General features: G+C 30.8%; 1 protein-coding gene across 1 annotated transcript in view; it reads left to right on the plus strand.

Annotated features, from left to right (window-relative positions):
* The first annotated feature begins 582 nt into the window (after positions 1-582).
* The window catches only part of LOC146880967 (putative E3 ubiquitin-protein ligase ZFP1), a 58,627-nt gene continuing 43,664 nt past the window's right edge, over positions 583-15,545 (plus strand). Inside the window, exons 1-4 of the mRNA XM_085669194.1 lie at positions 583-606; positions 2,130-2,293; positions 2,334-2,437; positions 2,540-2,712. Of these exons, the coding sequence (XP_085525320.1) occupies positions 583-606; positions 2,130-2,293; positions 2,334-2,437; positions 2,540-2,712 (465 nt within the window). The remainder of the gene's footprint in view (positions 607-2,129; positions 2,294-2,333; positions 2,438-2,539; positions 2,713-15,545) is intronic.

Here is a 15,545-nt window from a genome sequence, read left to right on the forward strand (position 1 = left end):
TTGAGTTTTCTTGTTCCAAATTAAGGTTTTAAAAGATATTTTCACATCCCATGAACCAAATATCATGTAATGGATGGTCAAATCAGTGCTAGCATTAAGTGAAGAAACAAGAAGACTAACATTTAATGAAAGAGGCATATATATAATTAAAACATTTGCAATTTACACAAGAGTTCAGAGGCTACATCTAACCCCAACAAAAATGGGTTTAGCTCTCCATTGTCATGGAGGCTCAAGCTTATTAATGGAAGAATGGAAGAGAAAGGAGATACAAAGAGGAAGAAGGAATTGTCCCCACAAACCCTGGCAAACCTCCAAGCTCTTCAAAACGTGTTCTTTCGTGCCTCTCACGTCCAAAGATGCCTTCCCATTGAGAATCCAAAAGAAATAGGTTAAAAATTTTGCCACATTAGGACAAGTGCCGCTCAACACTATCCCCACACCATTCAACGTCCAACTTTGCTAGCTAATCAGCGCTCAACGCCCAAAAATGCGAACCAAATGGCGTTGAGTGTCCAAAAATTCGAATCAACTGGCGCTCAACGCTGATCCTGGTGCTGAGCTTTGAAAAATGTGAGGCAAATGGCGTTGAGCCTTGACTTTCTGGTACTCAGTGCTGGATGCAGGGTCAAATCTTCAATTTTGTTTTTTTTTCTTCTTTCTTCTCTGGTTGACAACTTCTTCGGTTTGAGACAAAGGATTCCTATCATTAAATTGGACACAAAAAAGGGGATTAATGGTATAATTAGATCTATGTAACCCATATTGTATTTATTCACAAAAGCAAAGTAAAAGCGAGGATTAAATGGGTTAAAAGCTCAATAGGAGTTGATTCTGTTAGCAAAAGATAGCCAAGATAATGGTAAAAATCTACATTATCACCTATAAATTTCAAGGTCTAAACAATTGTAATCACTTTTCAGCCATTACTATAATTAGCTCATTTAAGAGAGGATTCTCTTGATTCTTGGCTTAAGCCTTAACGTTCTTATCAAAGACAAAGGTCTTTGTGGTGAATCCTCTTTGAATTATCAAAGACTAGGTTCTTTGTGGCATCAATATTATTATGTTCATATCAAAGACAAAGATCTTTGTGGCGAACCTTCGAAAAGCTTATCAATCTCGATCGTGGCGTCTTGACTTATCAATCGTGGATTGGATTGTGGCAACTTGACTTATCTATCGTTGATTGTGGCATCTACTCTTTTGATTGGGTTCTTATCAAAGAGGGACCTCTTTGTGGTGAATCTTCCTTTACTTATCAATCTACTAGATTGTGGCACATTCCATTTCTGTCTTATTTCGCGTTCTTTACTCTTATTTTAATTATTCTTTACAAAAGATATTCAAATTTAGAAAAGATTGTTCTCTTTTCGGTAAGGATCATATCATTTTTTGTCCCCTCAACTTCATGTCACCTGAAGAATCACTCACCAGTATATTGAATAAAAAGATAGTCCTCTCTATCGTACCCTCCTTCCTAAAGCGAAGTTGTCCTAACTTTGTGTCACCTAAAGATTCACATATAATAATTCAAGATACCAAGGTAAGTTGTAATGAATATTTAGAATTAGATTTTAAAGATTAAATTATCTTTAATAGTAATGATTTCACTTATCATTAAATACTTAAACTGAATATTTACAATTAAATTTTTGAAATTAAATTATCTTTAGTAATAGATTTCCCTCTTTAACCTTTACCTTATTTAAATTATCATCTTTTTAATAATGTTACGATAAATTTACAAATTAAATTACTCATTTCTTAAAATTTTCTTCCGCTATCGCCAAAAAAGTAGTTCTTTGCATTCAACATCATGGACTTCATCATCGTCACTCTAACCATTGATGCTTTGGCTTGGGCTTGGTATCAATCTCTTCCAATCTCCTATGTACAAGGTAAAATGTCTCTCTTTCTTTCTCTACTTGTTCTATTTTGTTCTCTTTATAATGTATTCATGTATATCAACATTACCTTACCAATGTTGATTCTTGACATGGTGAATTGATTTGGTCATTTGTTGATCATTTTCTCCAGCTCCATTTCCCGGTGCTAATGGAAGCTCATTAGAGAATACAAGAATGGGTCTCTGAAGAAGGCACCACCACATATCTCCCCGTTGGCAGTATTATGCGCAAGATGTCACAGGTCACTCCATCTTTAATTCCAACGTGACTGACCCATCATATAGAGTTCCAACAACACCAAATCATTCAAAAAGTTCTTCGATGCCCATACAAAATGCACCTCATAGAGACAACATGCATAATTTTCATCCTCCTTCATTTCGTGTAATATGTCATTCTCTTTTGGTAATTCCTATTCCTTAAAAACCTACTTTCTTTCTTGTTATTCTCTTTTCTTGAACATGAATCTCCTTCATTAGGTGACCCTTATAATGATATGCGTTTGGACATTCACGACATGTCATATGAGGCAAGAATATTATATATAAATAGTCTAATGCATTTTTTTATGAATGCTAAAACCTTAGTGACTATAAAAATTATAAATTGCTAACCGTTAATTGATCAACAAGAGCTTCTTGAGTTAGGTGAAAGGCTAGGCAATGGCAACATAGAAAGAGGTTTGTTGGAAGACATTATTGCAAGACAAGTGCAGACAAAATTTAAAGCTTGTCTAGTACCTAAGAACTTGGAGGGGTCAACTTTTGAAGATCAGGAAACTGATCTTTGTATAATATGTCAGGTATAAAATATAACATGTATATTTTATTCATTCAAGTTTTATGTATTAGAAATATGTTTTTCTCTTTCTTTTATTTATGAGAATGCACATGCATAATTTTATAATATGAATATAAGAACAAGGAAGAGATTGACATTCTTCAATGCGGACATGAATACCATGCAGATTGTATAAGGAGATGGTTACATGAAAAAAAATGTTTGTCCCCTTTGGAAATCAAAAGCGTTGACTATTGAATAGAAACATAAATTAAACCATATTTTGAGTGAATTCATATTTTGTTCTCGATTAAGCAATACATGTTGCTAACACTGTTGTAAAAATGAAAAACTCTTTGTTTACAGTATTCATGAACTAGTAAACATACTTACATTCCCGAATTGGACAATAAAACATTTATCGTAGGACATTTATCATGGAAAAACGTTATTTGACACCATTCAACGAGCATTTGACAATTTGTATAAGGGTAAAATAGTCTTAAGAAAAATTAACTTTTATGTTTTTAGAAGAAAGAAAAAGTAAATAATTATGAAAGATAGTGTCAAATGATAGTAAAAAAAAGAATGATGTCAAAATACCAGTCTTCATTTATCATATTGTGGTTTAAATGTTAACTTTATTTAAATGCGCTTGCGTTTTATAAATAGTATTATAATCAAATTAGTTGGCAAGAAACAAAAGTGATTCTTAGTCATTGTTATCAATAAAGTACTTTCTTAAATCTTCAAAGTTCGATAAGGTCTATTTTTCTTTTTAATAATTGGAATTAGAATTATACAGTATTCATGAAACTCAAATATTTGGCTTTCGAGCATAGTGATAATTTTGAGATGTTGGGCCTAGTGTTAACAAGATACAACAAGCGTGTTCAGTGATTCTGTGATATATAGTGGCATCAAAAACCTTTTTTCTTTCTTGAGACCGTAAGCCTTGTGTCCCAATCAGGACAAAGAAGAGACGGAAAAAATAATTTTAAAATGAATTTAAAATAAATAGGAGTTGTCACCTTAATTTATTTATTAAAATTATAAAAAACCCTTACAAAAAATAGTCTTTCAAATCAAGTTTAGGTTTGAAAGTTAATTCCGTATGAAAAATAAGAATAGTCTCAAGTTTGAATTTGAGAATTCATCGGGCACTGATAATCTATTAGCACTTTATAACGTCTCTAAAGATGGTATTTTTAATTAAACGTATAAAAATTGATGTGATCGTTAATTAAAATATTTATTTTCTCCAAAATATCTGTAGAAAAAGAATTATATATTTTTATTTAAAAGCATGTTGATGAAAATATTTATTTGAATCAGATAAAGATTGATCATGCTTCAAGGTATTTTTTTCTTTCATAGGAAAATTCAGAGTTACAAATTTTTTATGAAAAACAACCTTGTAAGATTAACATAATTCTATTCTTACGTATTTCTATGTATTTTCCTTCATAATAAAAAGTTAGGAATCACATTATTCTACATTATTCTACATGAAAAACTATTTGAGAAGATTGATATTATATATTTTCTTGATATTTTTGTATTATCAAACAAGAGTTATAGTAGTACTTTGACGACACTTACATGTGAAGATACCAAACGCAGCAAAAAGCCGTACTACAAAGCTCCAAAAGTTTAAAATTTATTAGGTTATTAAAACTGTTTTATTTAAAAAATAAAATTTATTCTATTTTAACTAATAGACATTAGATGTGAGAGAAGATTTTTTATCTTATGCGTGTAATATAAACTAAATCTCTCTGATTTATAAAATGTTATATAATGAGAGAAGATTTTTTATCTTATGCATGTTACATAAACTAAAAGTCTCTAATTTATAAAATGTTATATAATATGAGATGGTGCGTACACATATTTTTTAATAATTTATTTAATATATGAAATAGTTAAATATAAGTTGATCATGAGTATATTTAAAGTTTAGATTTATAATAGTAATGAAAATCACGTAGAAAATTGGTGAAGAATATGAAATAAAAGAGGTGCTGAGAAAAAAAAACATAAAGAGAAGGAGTCGAGAGAAAAAGAAAAGAGGAGGAGTCGAGAGAAAAAGAGATTCAAGAATATATATATATATATATATATATATATATATATATATATATATATAAAAGAGAAAAGAAGAAAAAAAGTGAGAAAAAGGTGATCATTGAAGAAGAAAATGATAATAAAGATAATGTGCAAATATTTGATGTAGGTATTATGTTTCTTTGAGAGGAAGTACATTCATGACATTCTAGCCCGCATGTTCGTGAAGGATGGAATGATATGATCTTGCAATGTCAATGTAAGTTTTGTTATGAATTAGTGGTTGTCCATTAATTTGACATTGTTAGTTAGTTAGTTAGTTACAATTAGTTAGTTAGTTATATGATTGATATAATTGATACTCATATGATTCATTAAATATTTATACTAATTATTTGATTTGTATCTTTTATTGGATTACCATGTTGTATCTATAAATAAGACTCTTCCTATCAGTAATAAGACACACAAAAAAGTTGTTCCCTATTATCTCATCCTCTAATCTTCCTTCTATCAGCACGATGCACCAACCAACTGAGGACAAGTGGAAGCTAACGATAACTCTACGTGTCTTAATACAAGTTTTTTCTAATCCTTTCTTCATTTACAATTTTACCTTATATTCTTGTTATTCTAAGGAGAATTGTTTGACTTTATCATTTTTCATCTTCGTCTTGTTATTTTTATTTTTATTATAACAGTGATTATTATTATTATTATTATTATTTTGATGATTATTATTATTATTAATATTATTATTTTATGTGCTAATTCTAAACATGCTAAACGTTGCAAAATTTGAATTTGTGACCCTTGATATTATAAGGAAGAATTATTTATATTGGATATAAAATGTTGAAATACATTTAGATACAATGAATCTTGGTGATACCATTAAATAAAGAAATAAAGCATCTGAGCAACTAATTTGCTCCTACAACAACAATATTGTGAAAAAAATAAAAGATTTCACAAATATTATAAATTTATTTCATGTCTTTGTAGGGTTGAACAAAACAATGAAGCTTTTGATGACAAATCATGAGATTCACCCAATCTGTTCCATTCCCAAAAGTGAATGCAGCAATAAATATTATGAATTTATTTCATGTCTTTGTATGGCTGGACATAGTAACGAGCTTTTAATAAAAAAATCGTGAAACATGTCCAATTGGTTCTACTCCATTCCCAGAAGTGAATGCAACAACATTTGATTTATATTTTTATGATCGTGATATTGATTATGGACATGGTTGTAAAAGAAATTTCAAAGACACATTTTGTCACCAGAAGTGACACGATAATGTGAAAAAGGGAAAAGAAAAATGTGAAATATTGGCAAATAAGATGAAAGTATATATTATCATTACGATGGTACAAATAAGACCATTTGATTTGTACTTGTTGTACACCAAAGCATCGTACAAATAATGAGAAGAACATAGAAACACATTTTGCTCATGATGATGGTGATTCTGATTATAGCCATATGGATGTTACTCATCTTGATATTATTGAATATCTTTATATCACTCAAATTGAGTCAAATATAAAATGTGTATTGGAGAAATTATTAGTCTTCTCTTATGGCTTATACTGCATATATAGTAATGCAATTGAGACACATGTCATTGTAAACTAGAAGCTTACAAATAGAAATGAATTTCTTGTTTGACCTGATCGATTGGGTCATCCTGAATATATCATGATGCTAAAAATAGTTGAAAAAATCATGTGGACACCCACTTAAGAGTCAAGAAACTTCTTCATACCAATGAGTTATCATGAACTATAAGTTCACAAAAGTTGATAATACGACCATCACTAGAAAAATTATAAATGAGCCAATCTCATTTTCAAAACAAATATATAGTGATATTTATGGTCCAATACACCTATCATGTGGATAATTTATATATTTCATGGTTTTAATTTATGCATAAACTAGATGGTCACATATTTGTTTATTATTAACTTGCAATCAAGTATTTTCAAAGTTATTAGTACAATTAAGAGCTTATATCCCAGATTATCCAATTAAGAAAATATGTTTTGATAATACTGGTGAAATTACATCTCATCCTTTTCATGAATATTGTACATCAATTGGAATTGAATTTGAGCATCCAATAGCACATGTTCATACTCAAAATAGACTTGCGAAATCATTACTAAAATGTCTAAAATTGGTTGGAAGACCATTACTTATGAGAGCTAATCTTTCGATGGCTACTTGAGCATATGCAATTTTGCATGTTGCATTATTGATTCGCATCAAACTAACAAGTTATCACAAATACTCTATTATGTTGTTGGTTTTTGTTCAATGACTCATGTAAGAATTTAGGGTGTGGTGTATATGTTTCCCCTACCAAAAGGGACTATGATGGGTCCTCAAACGCAATTGAGAATATATGTTGGATGTGATTCTCCCTCAATAATGAAATATCTTGAACTACCAACATGAAACTTATTTACAATTTGACTTTTTGACTGTCACTTTGATGAATAAGTTTTTCCAACATTAGGGGGAGAAAGAAAACAATTGGAAAAAGGTATTGGTTGGAATGAATTATCATTATCTTGTCTTGATCCTCATACAAAAGAATGTGAACTAGAAGTTCAAAGGATAATTCATTTTCAAAATTAGTCAATCAATTACCTTATGTTTTACTGACAAAAGAAGGGTAACTAATACCATTTGCTAATGCTCTGAAAATAATTGATATTAATTCATAACATGCTTGAAGCATGGTAGGTCTATTGGTTCCAAAGATAAAAACTCTTGAATGAGAAAGAAGCTAAAATGCAAGATGACCTAATCGAAAAGTTGGTAATCTCAAAAGATTCATTTGACATAATTAATGATTCAGTTCTAGAAGAACCTCAGGTACTTGAAATTGTTCAAAATGATGAGATCTTAATAGATTATGTCATGAATCATATAATATGGAACCAAAATGAAGTCAACATTGACGAAAATTTAACATATAATATAGTGATGAATGTTATGAATGACAATGGGGATCAATAGGCCAAAATGAAAATATGCAAAGAACAATAATTAGATTTACTTGCTAAAGGAAAGGTTTTTGGATCTATAGTTCGCACACCTGAAGATGTGAAACTTTGGGTACATATGAATTTTTGTGCAAAAATCAAATTAAGAATGATGAAATTGTTAGATACAAAGCACAATTGGTTGCTCAAGGTTTTCACAAAACCTAATATTGATTTGTGAAAACACATATTCACTGGTATTGAATGCAACAACATTGCAATATTTGATTATCTTAGTTGCACAACAAGGTTTGCATTTACTTCTAATGGATGATGTTACAATCTATTTGTACAGTTCTCTTAAGAATCATATTTATATGAAAATCCTTGAAGGATTTTATTTGCCCAACAAGGAAAATTTTAACGAGGGTTATTCAATAAAATTGAACAAGCCCTTTTATTGATTAAAGCAATCAAGACGTGTGTGGTATAACCATCTTATTGAGTACTTATTAAAAGAAGGATATATAAATGATCCTATTTGTTCTTGTATTTATTTGAAAAGATCAAAAAATGAAATTGCCATAATAATTGTTTATGTAGATGACATAAACATCGTTGGAACTCCTAATGAGATCACAAAGACAATTGATTTCTTAAATAAAGAATTTGAGGTGAAGGATTTTGAAAAGGCAAAATTTTTGTTTGAGATTACAAATTGAGTATTTAAACAAAGGAGGTTTTTATACATCAATAGGCTTATATAATTAAGGTGCATAAAATGTTCTAAATGGACAAGTCACATCCATTATGCACTCTAATAGTTGTAAGGTCGTTAGATGTTGATAAGTGCTCTTCTTAAACCTCAAGAAAATGATGAAAATCTTCTTGGTCCAGAAGTACCATACATTAGTGTGATAAGAGCACTAATGTATCTTGCTAATTATACTTGATATGATATTTCATTTGTTATAAATTTGATAAGCAAGATATAGTTCTTCACCTACAAGAAGATAGTGGATTGGAGTAAAAAATATACTCTGTTATCTTAAGGGTACTACGAATATGGAATTATTTTATCCAAATGATTCATAATTGGATCTAATGGATTATTCAGATGTATGTTATTTATTATATTCTCACTGTGTCACAATGGTTTATCACAAACAAGATATTTATTCATATATGGTAGCAAAATGATTTCATGACAATATGTGAAAGAGACCATAACAACAACATCGTCAAAATCATGTATAATTTTTAGCATTACATGAGGTAAGTCGTGAATATGTTTAGTCAAGGTCTATATTTCAACATATGCAAGAAACTTGTGGCTATCCCCGACAAAGATGGAATTAACAACCATATGTGAAGACAATAGTGCATTATTCAATAGAAAGGATGATGTAGAGATCTAAAAGATTTGTTCATGTGAAAATCTAGCAGATTTATTTACAAAGTCTTTGCCAAGAAAAACTTTGAACAATTGGTTCACAAGATTGGACTATGCCATCTTAATGATGTAAGTTTATATGAGAGGAAGAAATAGAAGATGTAAAGAACAATATTATATAGAATGGTGTACTCTTTTTCCTTCACTAGGTTTTTATCCCAAAGGATTTTTCCTATGGGATAATAGAAGACTGGACTATGTCATCTTAATGATGTAAGTTTATATGAGAGGAAGAAATAGAAGATGTAAAGAACAATATTATATAGAATGGTGTACTCTTTTTCCTTCACTAGGTTTTAATCCCAAAGGATTTTTCCTATGGGGAATGTTATGAATTAATAGTCGTCCATTGATCTGATACAATTAATCATATGATTGATATAATTGATACTCATATGATTCGTTACTCGTTAGTCTCTATGTAAATATTTATATTAATTATTTGATTTGTATCCTTTATAGGTTACCATGTTGTATTTATAAATAGGACTCTTCTTATCGGTAATAAGACATGGTACTAATAAGACACATAAAGTTGTTCCATATTCTCTCATTGTCTAATCTTCCTTCTATCATTTATTCTTGTACCTTTTATTAGTTTTATTTTATAACAATTTTAAGTTTTATTTATAATTTTTATCTTTTAAAATATAAGAAATAATGATGATTAAATACACCATTAGTGGATATTAAATGAGTTTTTGAGATATAAAGTGGAATGTAGAATTGTCTAATTCATATCATAAAAGGATACACTTGTAATACAAATAAAATATGAGGTTGATAAAATTGAGTTTTCTTTTTATGAGAGTTATGTGGAGTTCTACTTTTGAGAAAGGGAATGATATGATCTTGCGAGGTCAATGTAATTTTAAATTTTCTTTTATAATTTTTATTTTTTTAAATATAAGAATATTGATTGATGTAATAATGATTAAATGAAATATTAATGGGTATTAAATATTAGTTATAAATGTAATTTTAAATTTTTTTTATAATTTTCAACTTTTTAAATATAAGAAATAATGATTAAATGTGATATTAATGAGTATTAAATATTAGTTATTAAGATATAACATAGAACGTAGAAGATCTTGTCTAATTCATTCGACCACGTTTTAAGGAAAATCCTCACATTAACTAAGTTTGGGTATGGAGATAAAAAAATGTTATATTGTTATAAAATAAAGGTAATAAGAGAGACAAAGGAGAGGAAGAATAGAGAATGAGAGAGTAGGGAGCAACTTCTGTTTGTATGTGTGTCTTATTACTGATAGGACGAGTCCTATTTATAGATACAATATGGTAACCCAGAAAGGATATAAAATCAAATAGTAAATACAAAATATTACATAAAGAGTAATGAATAATATGATTATCAATCATATGAGTAATTGTATAAATCAATGGACGACCATTAATTCATAACACTCCCCCTTGGGTGTCCATTGATAAAAGAATGTGCCTCGTTAAAACCTTACTAGGAAAAACCCTTTGGGATAAAAACCTAGTGAAGGAAAAAGAGTACATCATTCTATATAATATTGTTCTTTGCATCTTCTATTTCTCCCCCTCATGTAAACTTACATCATTAAGATGGTGGAGTCCAATCCTGTGAACCAATTGCTCAAAAGTTCTCCTTGGCAAAGACTTTGTAAATAAATCTGCTAGATTTTCACATGAGCGAATCTTTTGGATCTCTACATCACCATTTCTTTGAAGATCATGAGTGAAAAAGAATTTTGGAAGAATATGTTTTGTTCTGTCTCCTTTAATATATCCTTCTTTCAATTGAGCAATGCATGCACTATTGTCTTCATATATCGTTGTTGGTTTCATTTTTCCCAAGGATAAACCACAAGTTTGTCGCACATGTTGAATTATAGACCTTAACCAAACGCATTCACGACTTGCCTCATGTAATGCTAAAATTTCTGCATGATTTGACGATGTTGCTGTTATTGTTTGTTTCACAGATCGCCATGAAATCGTTGTGCCACCACATGTGAACAAATATCCTGTTTGTGATCGACCATTATGAGGATCTGATAAATAACCTGCATCTGCATAACCCATTAGATCTAATTTTGAATCATTTGGGTAAAACAAGCCCATATTCATAGTGCCTTTAAGGTAATGGAGTATTTGTTTTACTCCATTCCAATGTCTTCTTGTAGGTGAAGAACTATATCTTGCTAACAAATTTACAGCAAATGCTATATCGGGTCGAGTATAATTAGCAAGATACATTAGTGCTCCTATAGCACTAAGATATGGTACTTCAGGACCAAGTAGTTCTTCATCTTTTTCTTGAGGTCTAAAAGGGTCTTTATCAACATTTAATGACCTCACCACCATTGGAGTGCATAGTGAATGTGATTTGTCCATATAGAACTTTTTAAGCACTTTCGTTATATAAGCTTCTTGATGTACAAGAACACCTTTATTTAAATACTCAATTTGTAATCCCAAACAAAACTTTGTCCTTCCAAGATCCTTCATCTCAAATTCTTTCTTTAAACAATCAATTGCCTTTGTGAGCTCATTAGGAGTTCCAACTATGTTTATGTCATCTACATAAACAACAATTATGGCAAGTTCATTCTCGGATCTTTTCATATAAATACAAGGACAAATAGGGTCATTTTTATACCCTTCCTTTAATAAGTACTCACTTAGACTGTTATACCACATACGTCCTGATTGTTTCAATCCATAAAGGGACTTATTCAATTTTATTGAATAATCCTTTTTAGAATTTGCTTTGTTGGGCACATTAAATCCTTCAGGGAGTTTCATATAAATATCATTTTCCAAAGAGCCATACAAATAGGTTGTAACAACATCCATGAGGTGCAAATTCAAACCTTCTTGTGCAACAAGGCTAATTAAATATCTAAATGTTGTTGCATCCAATACTGGAGAATATGTCTCCTCAAAATCAATACCAGGTCTTTGTGAAAAACCTTGAGCAACTAACCGTGCTTTGTATCTAACAATTTCACCATTCTCATTTCATTTTTGTACAAAAACCCATCTGTACCCAATAGGTTTTACACCTTCAGGTGTGCGAACTACAGGTCCAAAAACCTTTCGTTTAGCAAGCGAATCTAATTCTGCTTGGATTGCATCTTTCCATTTTGGCCAATCATTTCTTTGCCGACAATCTTCAATTGTCATTGGTTCTTGATCATCATTGTCACTTATAACATCCTTTGCTACATTATATGCAAAAACCTCGTCAATATTGACTTTATTTCGATTCCATATTTTATGATTCATGACATAATTTATTGAGATCTCATCATTTTCAACAATTTCAGGTACCTGAGGTTCTTCTGGAACCGAATCATTGATTATGTCAAAAGAATCTTTTGGGACTTTTACCCCCTCGATTAGGCCATCTTGCCTTTTTTCCCTTTTTCTCACACGAGGATTTTTATCTTTGGAACCCAAAGGCCTACCACGCTTTAGGCGTGTTTGAGATTCATTTGCTATATTAGATTGTCCAACAGGAATATCAATTCTGATTGGAGTATTAGCAGCGGGTATATGCGACTTAGTTACCCTTTTTGTGTCAGTAAAAGCATCTGGTAATTGGTTGGCCAATTTTTGTAAATGAATTATCCGTTGAACTTCTAGTTCACACTCTTTTGTACGAGGATCAAGATGAGATAATGATAATTCATTCCAACCAATATCCTTTTCCAATTTCTTTCTTTCTCCCCCTAACGTTGGAAAAATTGATTCATCAAAATGACTATCAGCAAATCGAGCTGTAAATAAGTCACCTGTTGATGGTTCAAGATATTTTATTATCGATGGAGAATCATATCCAACATATATTCCCAAACGTCTTTGAGGACCCATCATAGTCCTTTTTGGTGGGGAAATTGGGACATATACAGCACACCCAAAAATTCTTAAATGAGAAATATTTGGTTGTTGACCAAACACCAACTGTAAAGGAGAGTATTTGTGATAACTTGTTGGTCTGATGCGAATCAATACTGCAGCATGCAGAATTGCATATCCCCAAGTAGTCGTTGGAAGATTAGCTTTCATAAGTAAAGGTCGTGCAATTTAGACGTTTTATCAATGATTCTGCAAGTCCATTTTGAGTATGAACATGTGCTACTGGATGTTCAACTTCAATTCCAATTGACATACAATACTAATTAAAAGCATGAGATGTAAATTCACCAGCATTATCAAGACGAATTTTCTTAATTGGATAATCTGGGAAGTGGGCTCTTAACTTGATCAATTGTGCTAATAACTTAGCAAATGCTTGATTTTGAGTTGATAGTAAACAAATATGTGACCATCTAGTGGACGCATCAATTAATACCATGAAATATCTAAATGATCCACATGGTGGGTGTATTGGACCACAAATATCACCTTGTATTCGTTCTAAAAATGAGATTGACTCATTTCTAATTTTTTCTGGTGATGGTCTTATTATCAATTTTCCCTGCGAATATGCAATACATGAGAAATCATTGGACTGAAGAAGCTTTTGACTTTTAAGTGGATGTCCACATGAGTTTTCAGCTATTTTTCGCATCATGATATATCCAAGATGACCCAACCGATCATGCCAAACAAGAAATTCATTCTTATTTGTAAGCTTCTGGCTTACAATAACATGCGTCTCAATCGCATTAATATATGTGTAGTACAAGCCATAAGAGAAGGCTGATAATTTCTCTAATACACATTTTTTATTTGACTCAATTTGAGTGATATAAAGATATTCAACATCTCCTTCATAATTTGTCTCAATATGATATCCATTTAGACGAATATCCTTGAAACTTAATAAGTTTCTATTGGACTTAGGAGAATAAAATGCATTTTTAATATGCAATCTTGTACCTCTTGGCAGAAGTACTGTAGCTCTTCCAGAGCCTTCAATTATATTTGTAGTACCAGAAATAGTACTAACATTGACTTCTCGCATTACCAAAGTAGAGAAAAATTTATTACTCTTGAGAATTGTATGAGTTGTTGCACTATCAGCAATTCACAGATCCTCATCATTGGTGTTAATGCCAATATTCATTCTTCATATAAACATAAATATCAATATTAGAGATTACTTTGTAAGAGGAGAGAAAAAATAAATAAAATAAAATAAAAAAATAAAATAGAGGATTTTATTCATAAAAACATAAAAACTTGTACATATAAAAGCAACATGAATTAAATATAAAACATTGTCTTAAAATTTAATCATAAAATAAAACTATTTTCTAACACTCCTATCACCAATAAAGTGATCAATGCTTCCATCGGGTTTAGAAAAGAAATCACCAATATCAAGATGAGTAGTATCCATATGACCATAATCAGAATCACCATCTTCATAAGCAAAGTGTGTTTCTACATTCTTCTTTTTAAGTGATTCTTGGTAGAGTTCAACAAGATGCTTTGGTGTATAACAGGCACGGGTCCAATGACCTTTACTACCACAACGGTAACATATATTTTCAGCCTTTTTGCCATTATTTTCATCCCTTTCTTTTTCCTTTTTCGCATTCTTGTTCCACTTCTGTTGATGAAGTTTCTCTTTGAAATTTCCTTTATAACCATGTCCACGACCATGATTAATAGCACGACCACGACCACGACCATGGCTACGACCACGGCCAAAATTACGACCACGATTATTATTATGGTCTTGACCTCGTCCATGATTATATGGATCAGATGTTGCTGCATTCACTTCTGGGAATGGAGCAGAACCAGTTGGTCGGGCCTCATGATTTTTCATCAAAAGCTCATTATTTTGTTCAGCCACAAGAAGGCATGAAATTAATTCAGAATATTTGTGAAAACCTTTTTCACGATACTGTTGTTGCAAAAGCAAATTAGTTGCATGAAAAGTTGAGAATGTTTTTTCCAACATATCCTCATCAGTAATTCTTTCTCCACATAGAGTCAATTGAGAAGTAATTCTAAACATTGCAGAATTATATTCACTTACAGTTTTAAAATCTTGCAACCGTAAATGCATCCAATCATAACGAGCTTTTGGCAAAATCACGGTCTTTTGGTGGTCATATCTTTCTTTTAAATTTTTCCATAATACAGAAGGGTCTTTTATAGTAAGGTATTCAATTTTCAACCCTTCATGAAGATGGCGATGAAGGAAAATCATAGCTTTTGCTTTATCTTGTTCAGATGCTTTATTTCCTTCTTTAATAGCATCACCCAGACCCATTGCATCTAGATGAATCTCAGCATCTAAAATCCATGATAAATAATTCTCCCCCGAAATATCAAGGGCCGCAAATTCAAGCTTTGCAAGATTTGACATGTTTTAGAAC

Source organism: Vigna unguiculata, chromosome 11 (genome assembly GCF_037176805.1).
Source record: "Vigna unguiculata cultivar grain cowpea cultivar isolate G323 ecotype 2 chromosome 11, ASM3717680v1, whole genome shotgun sequence".
Classification (NCBI taxonomy): domain Eukaryota; kingdom Viridiplantae; phylum Streptophyta; class Magnoliopsida; order Fabales; family Fabaceae; genus Vigna; species Vigna unguiculata.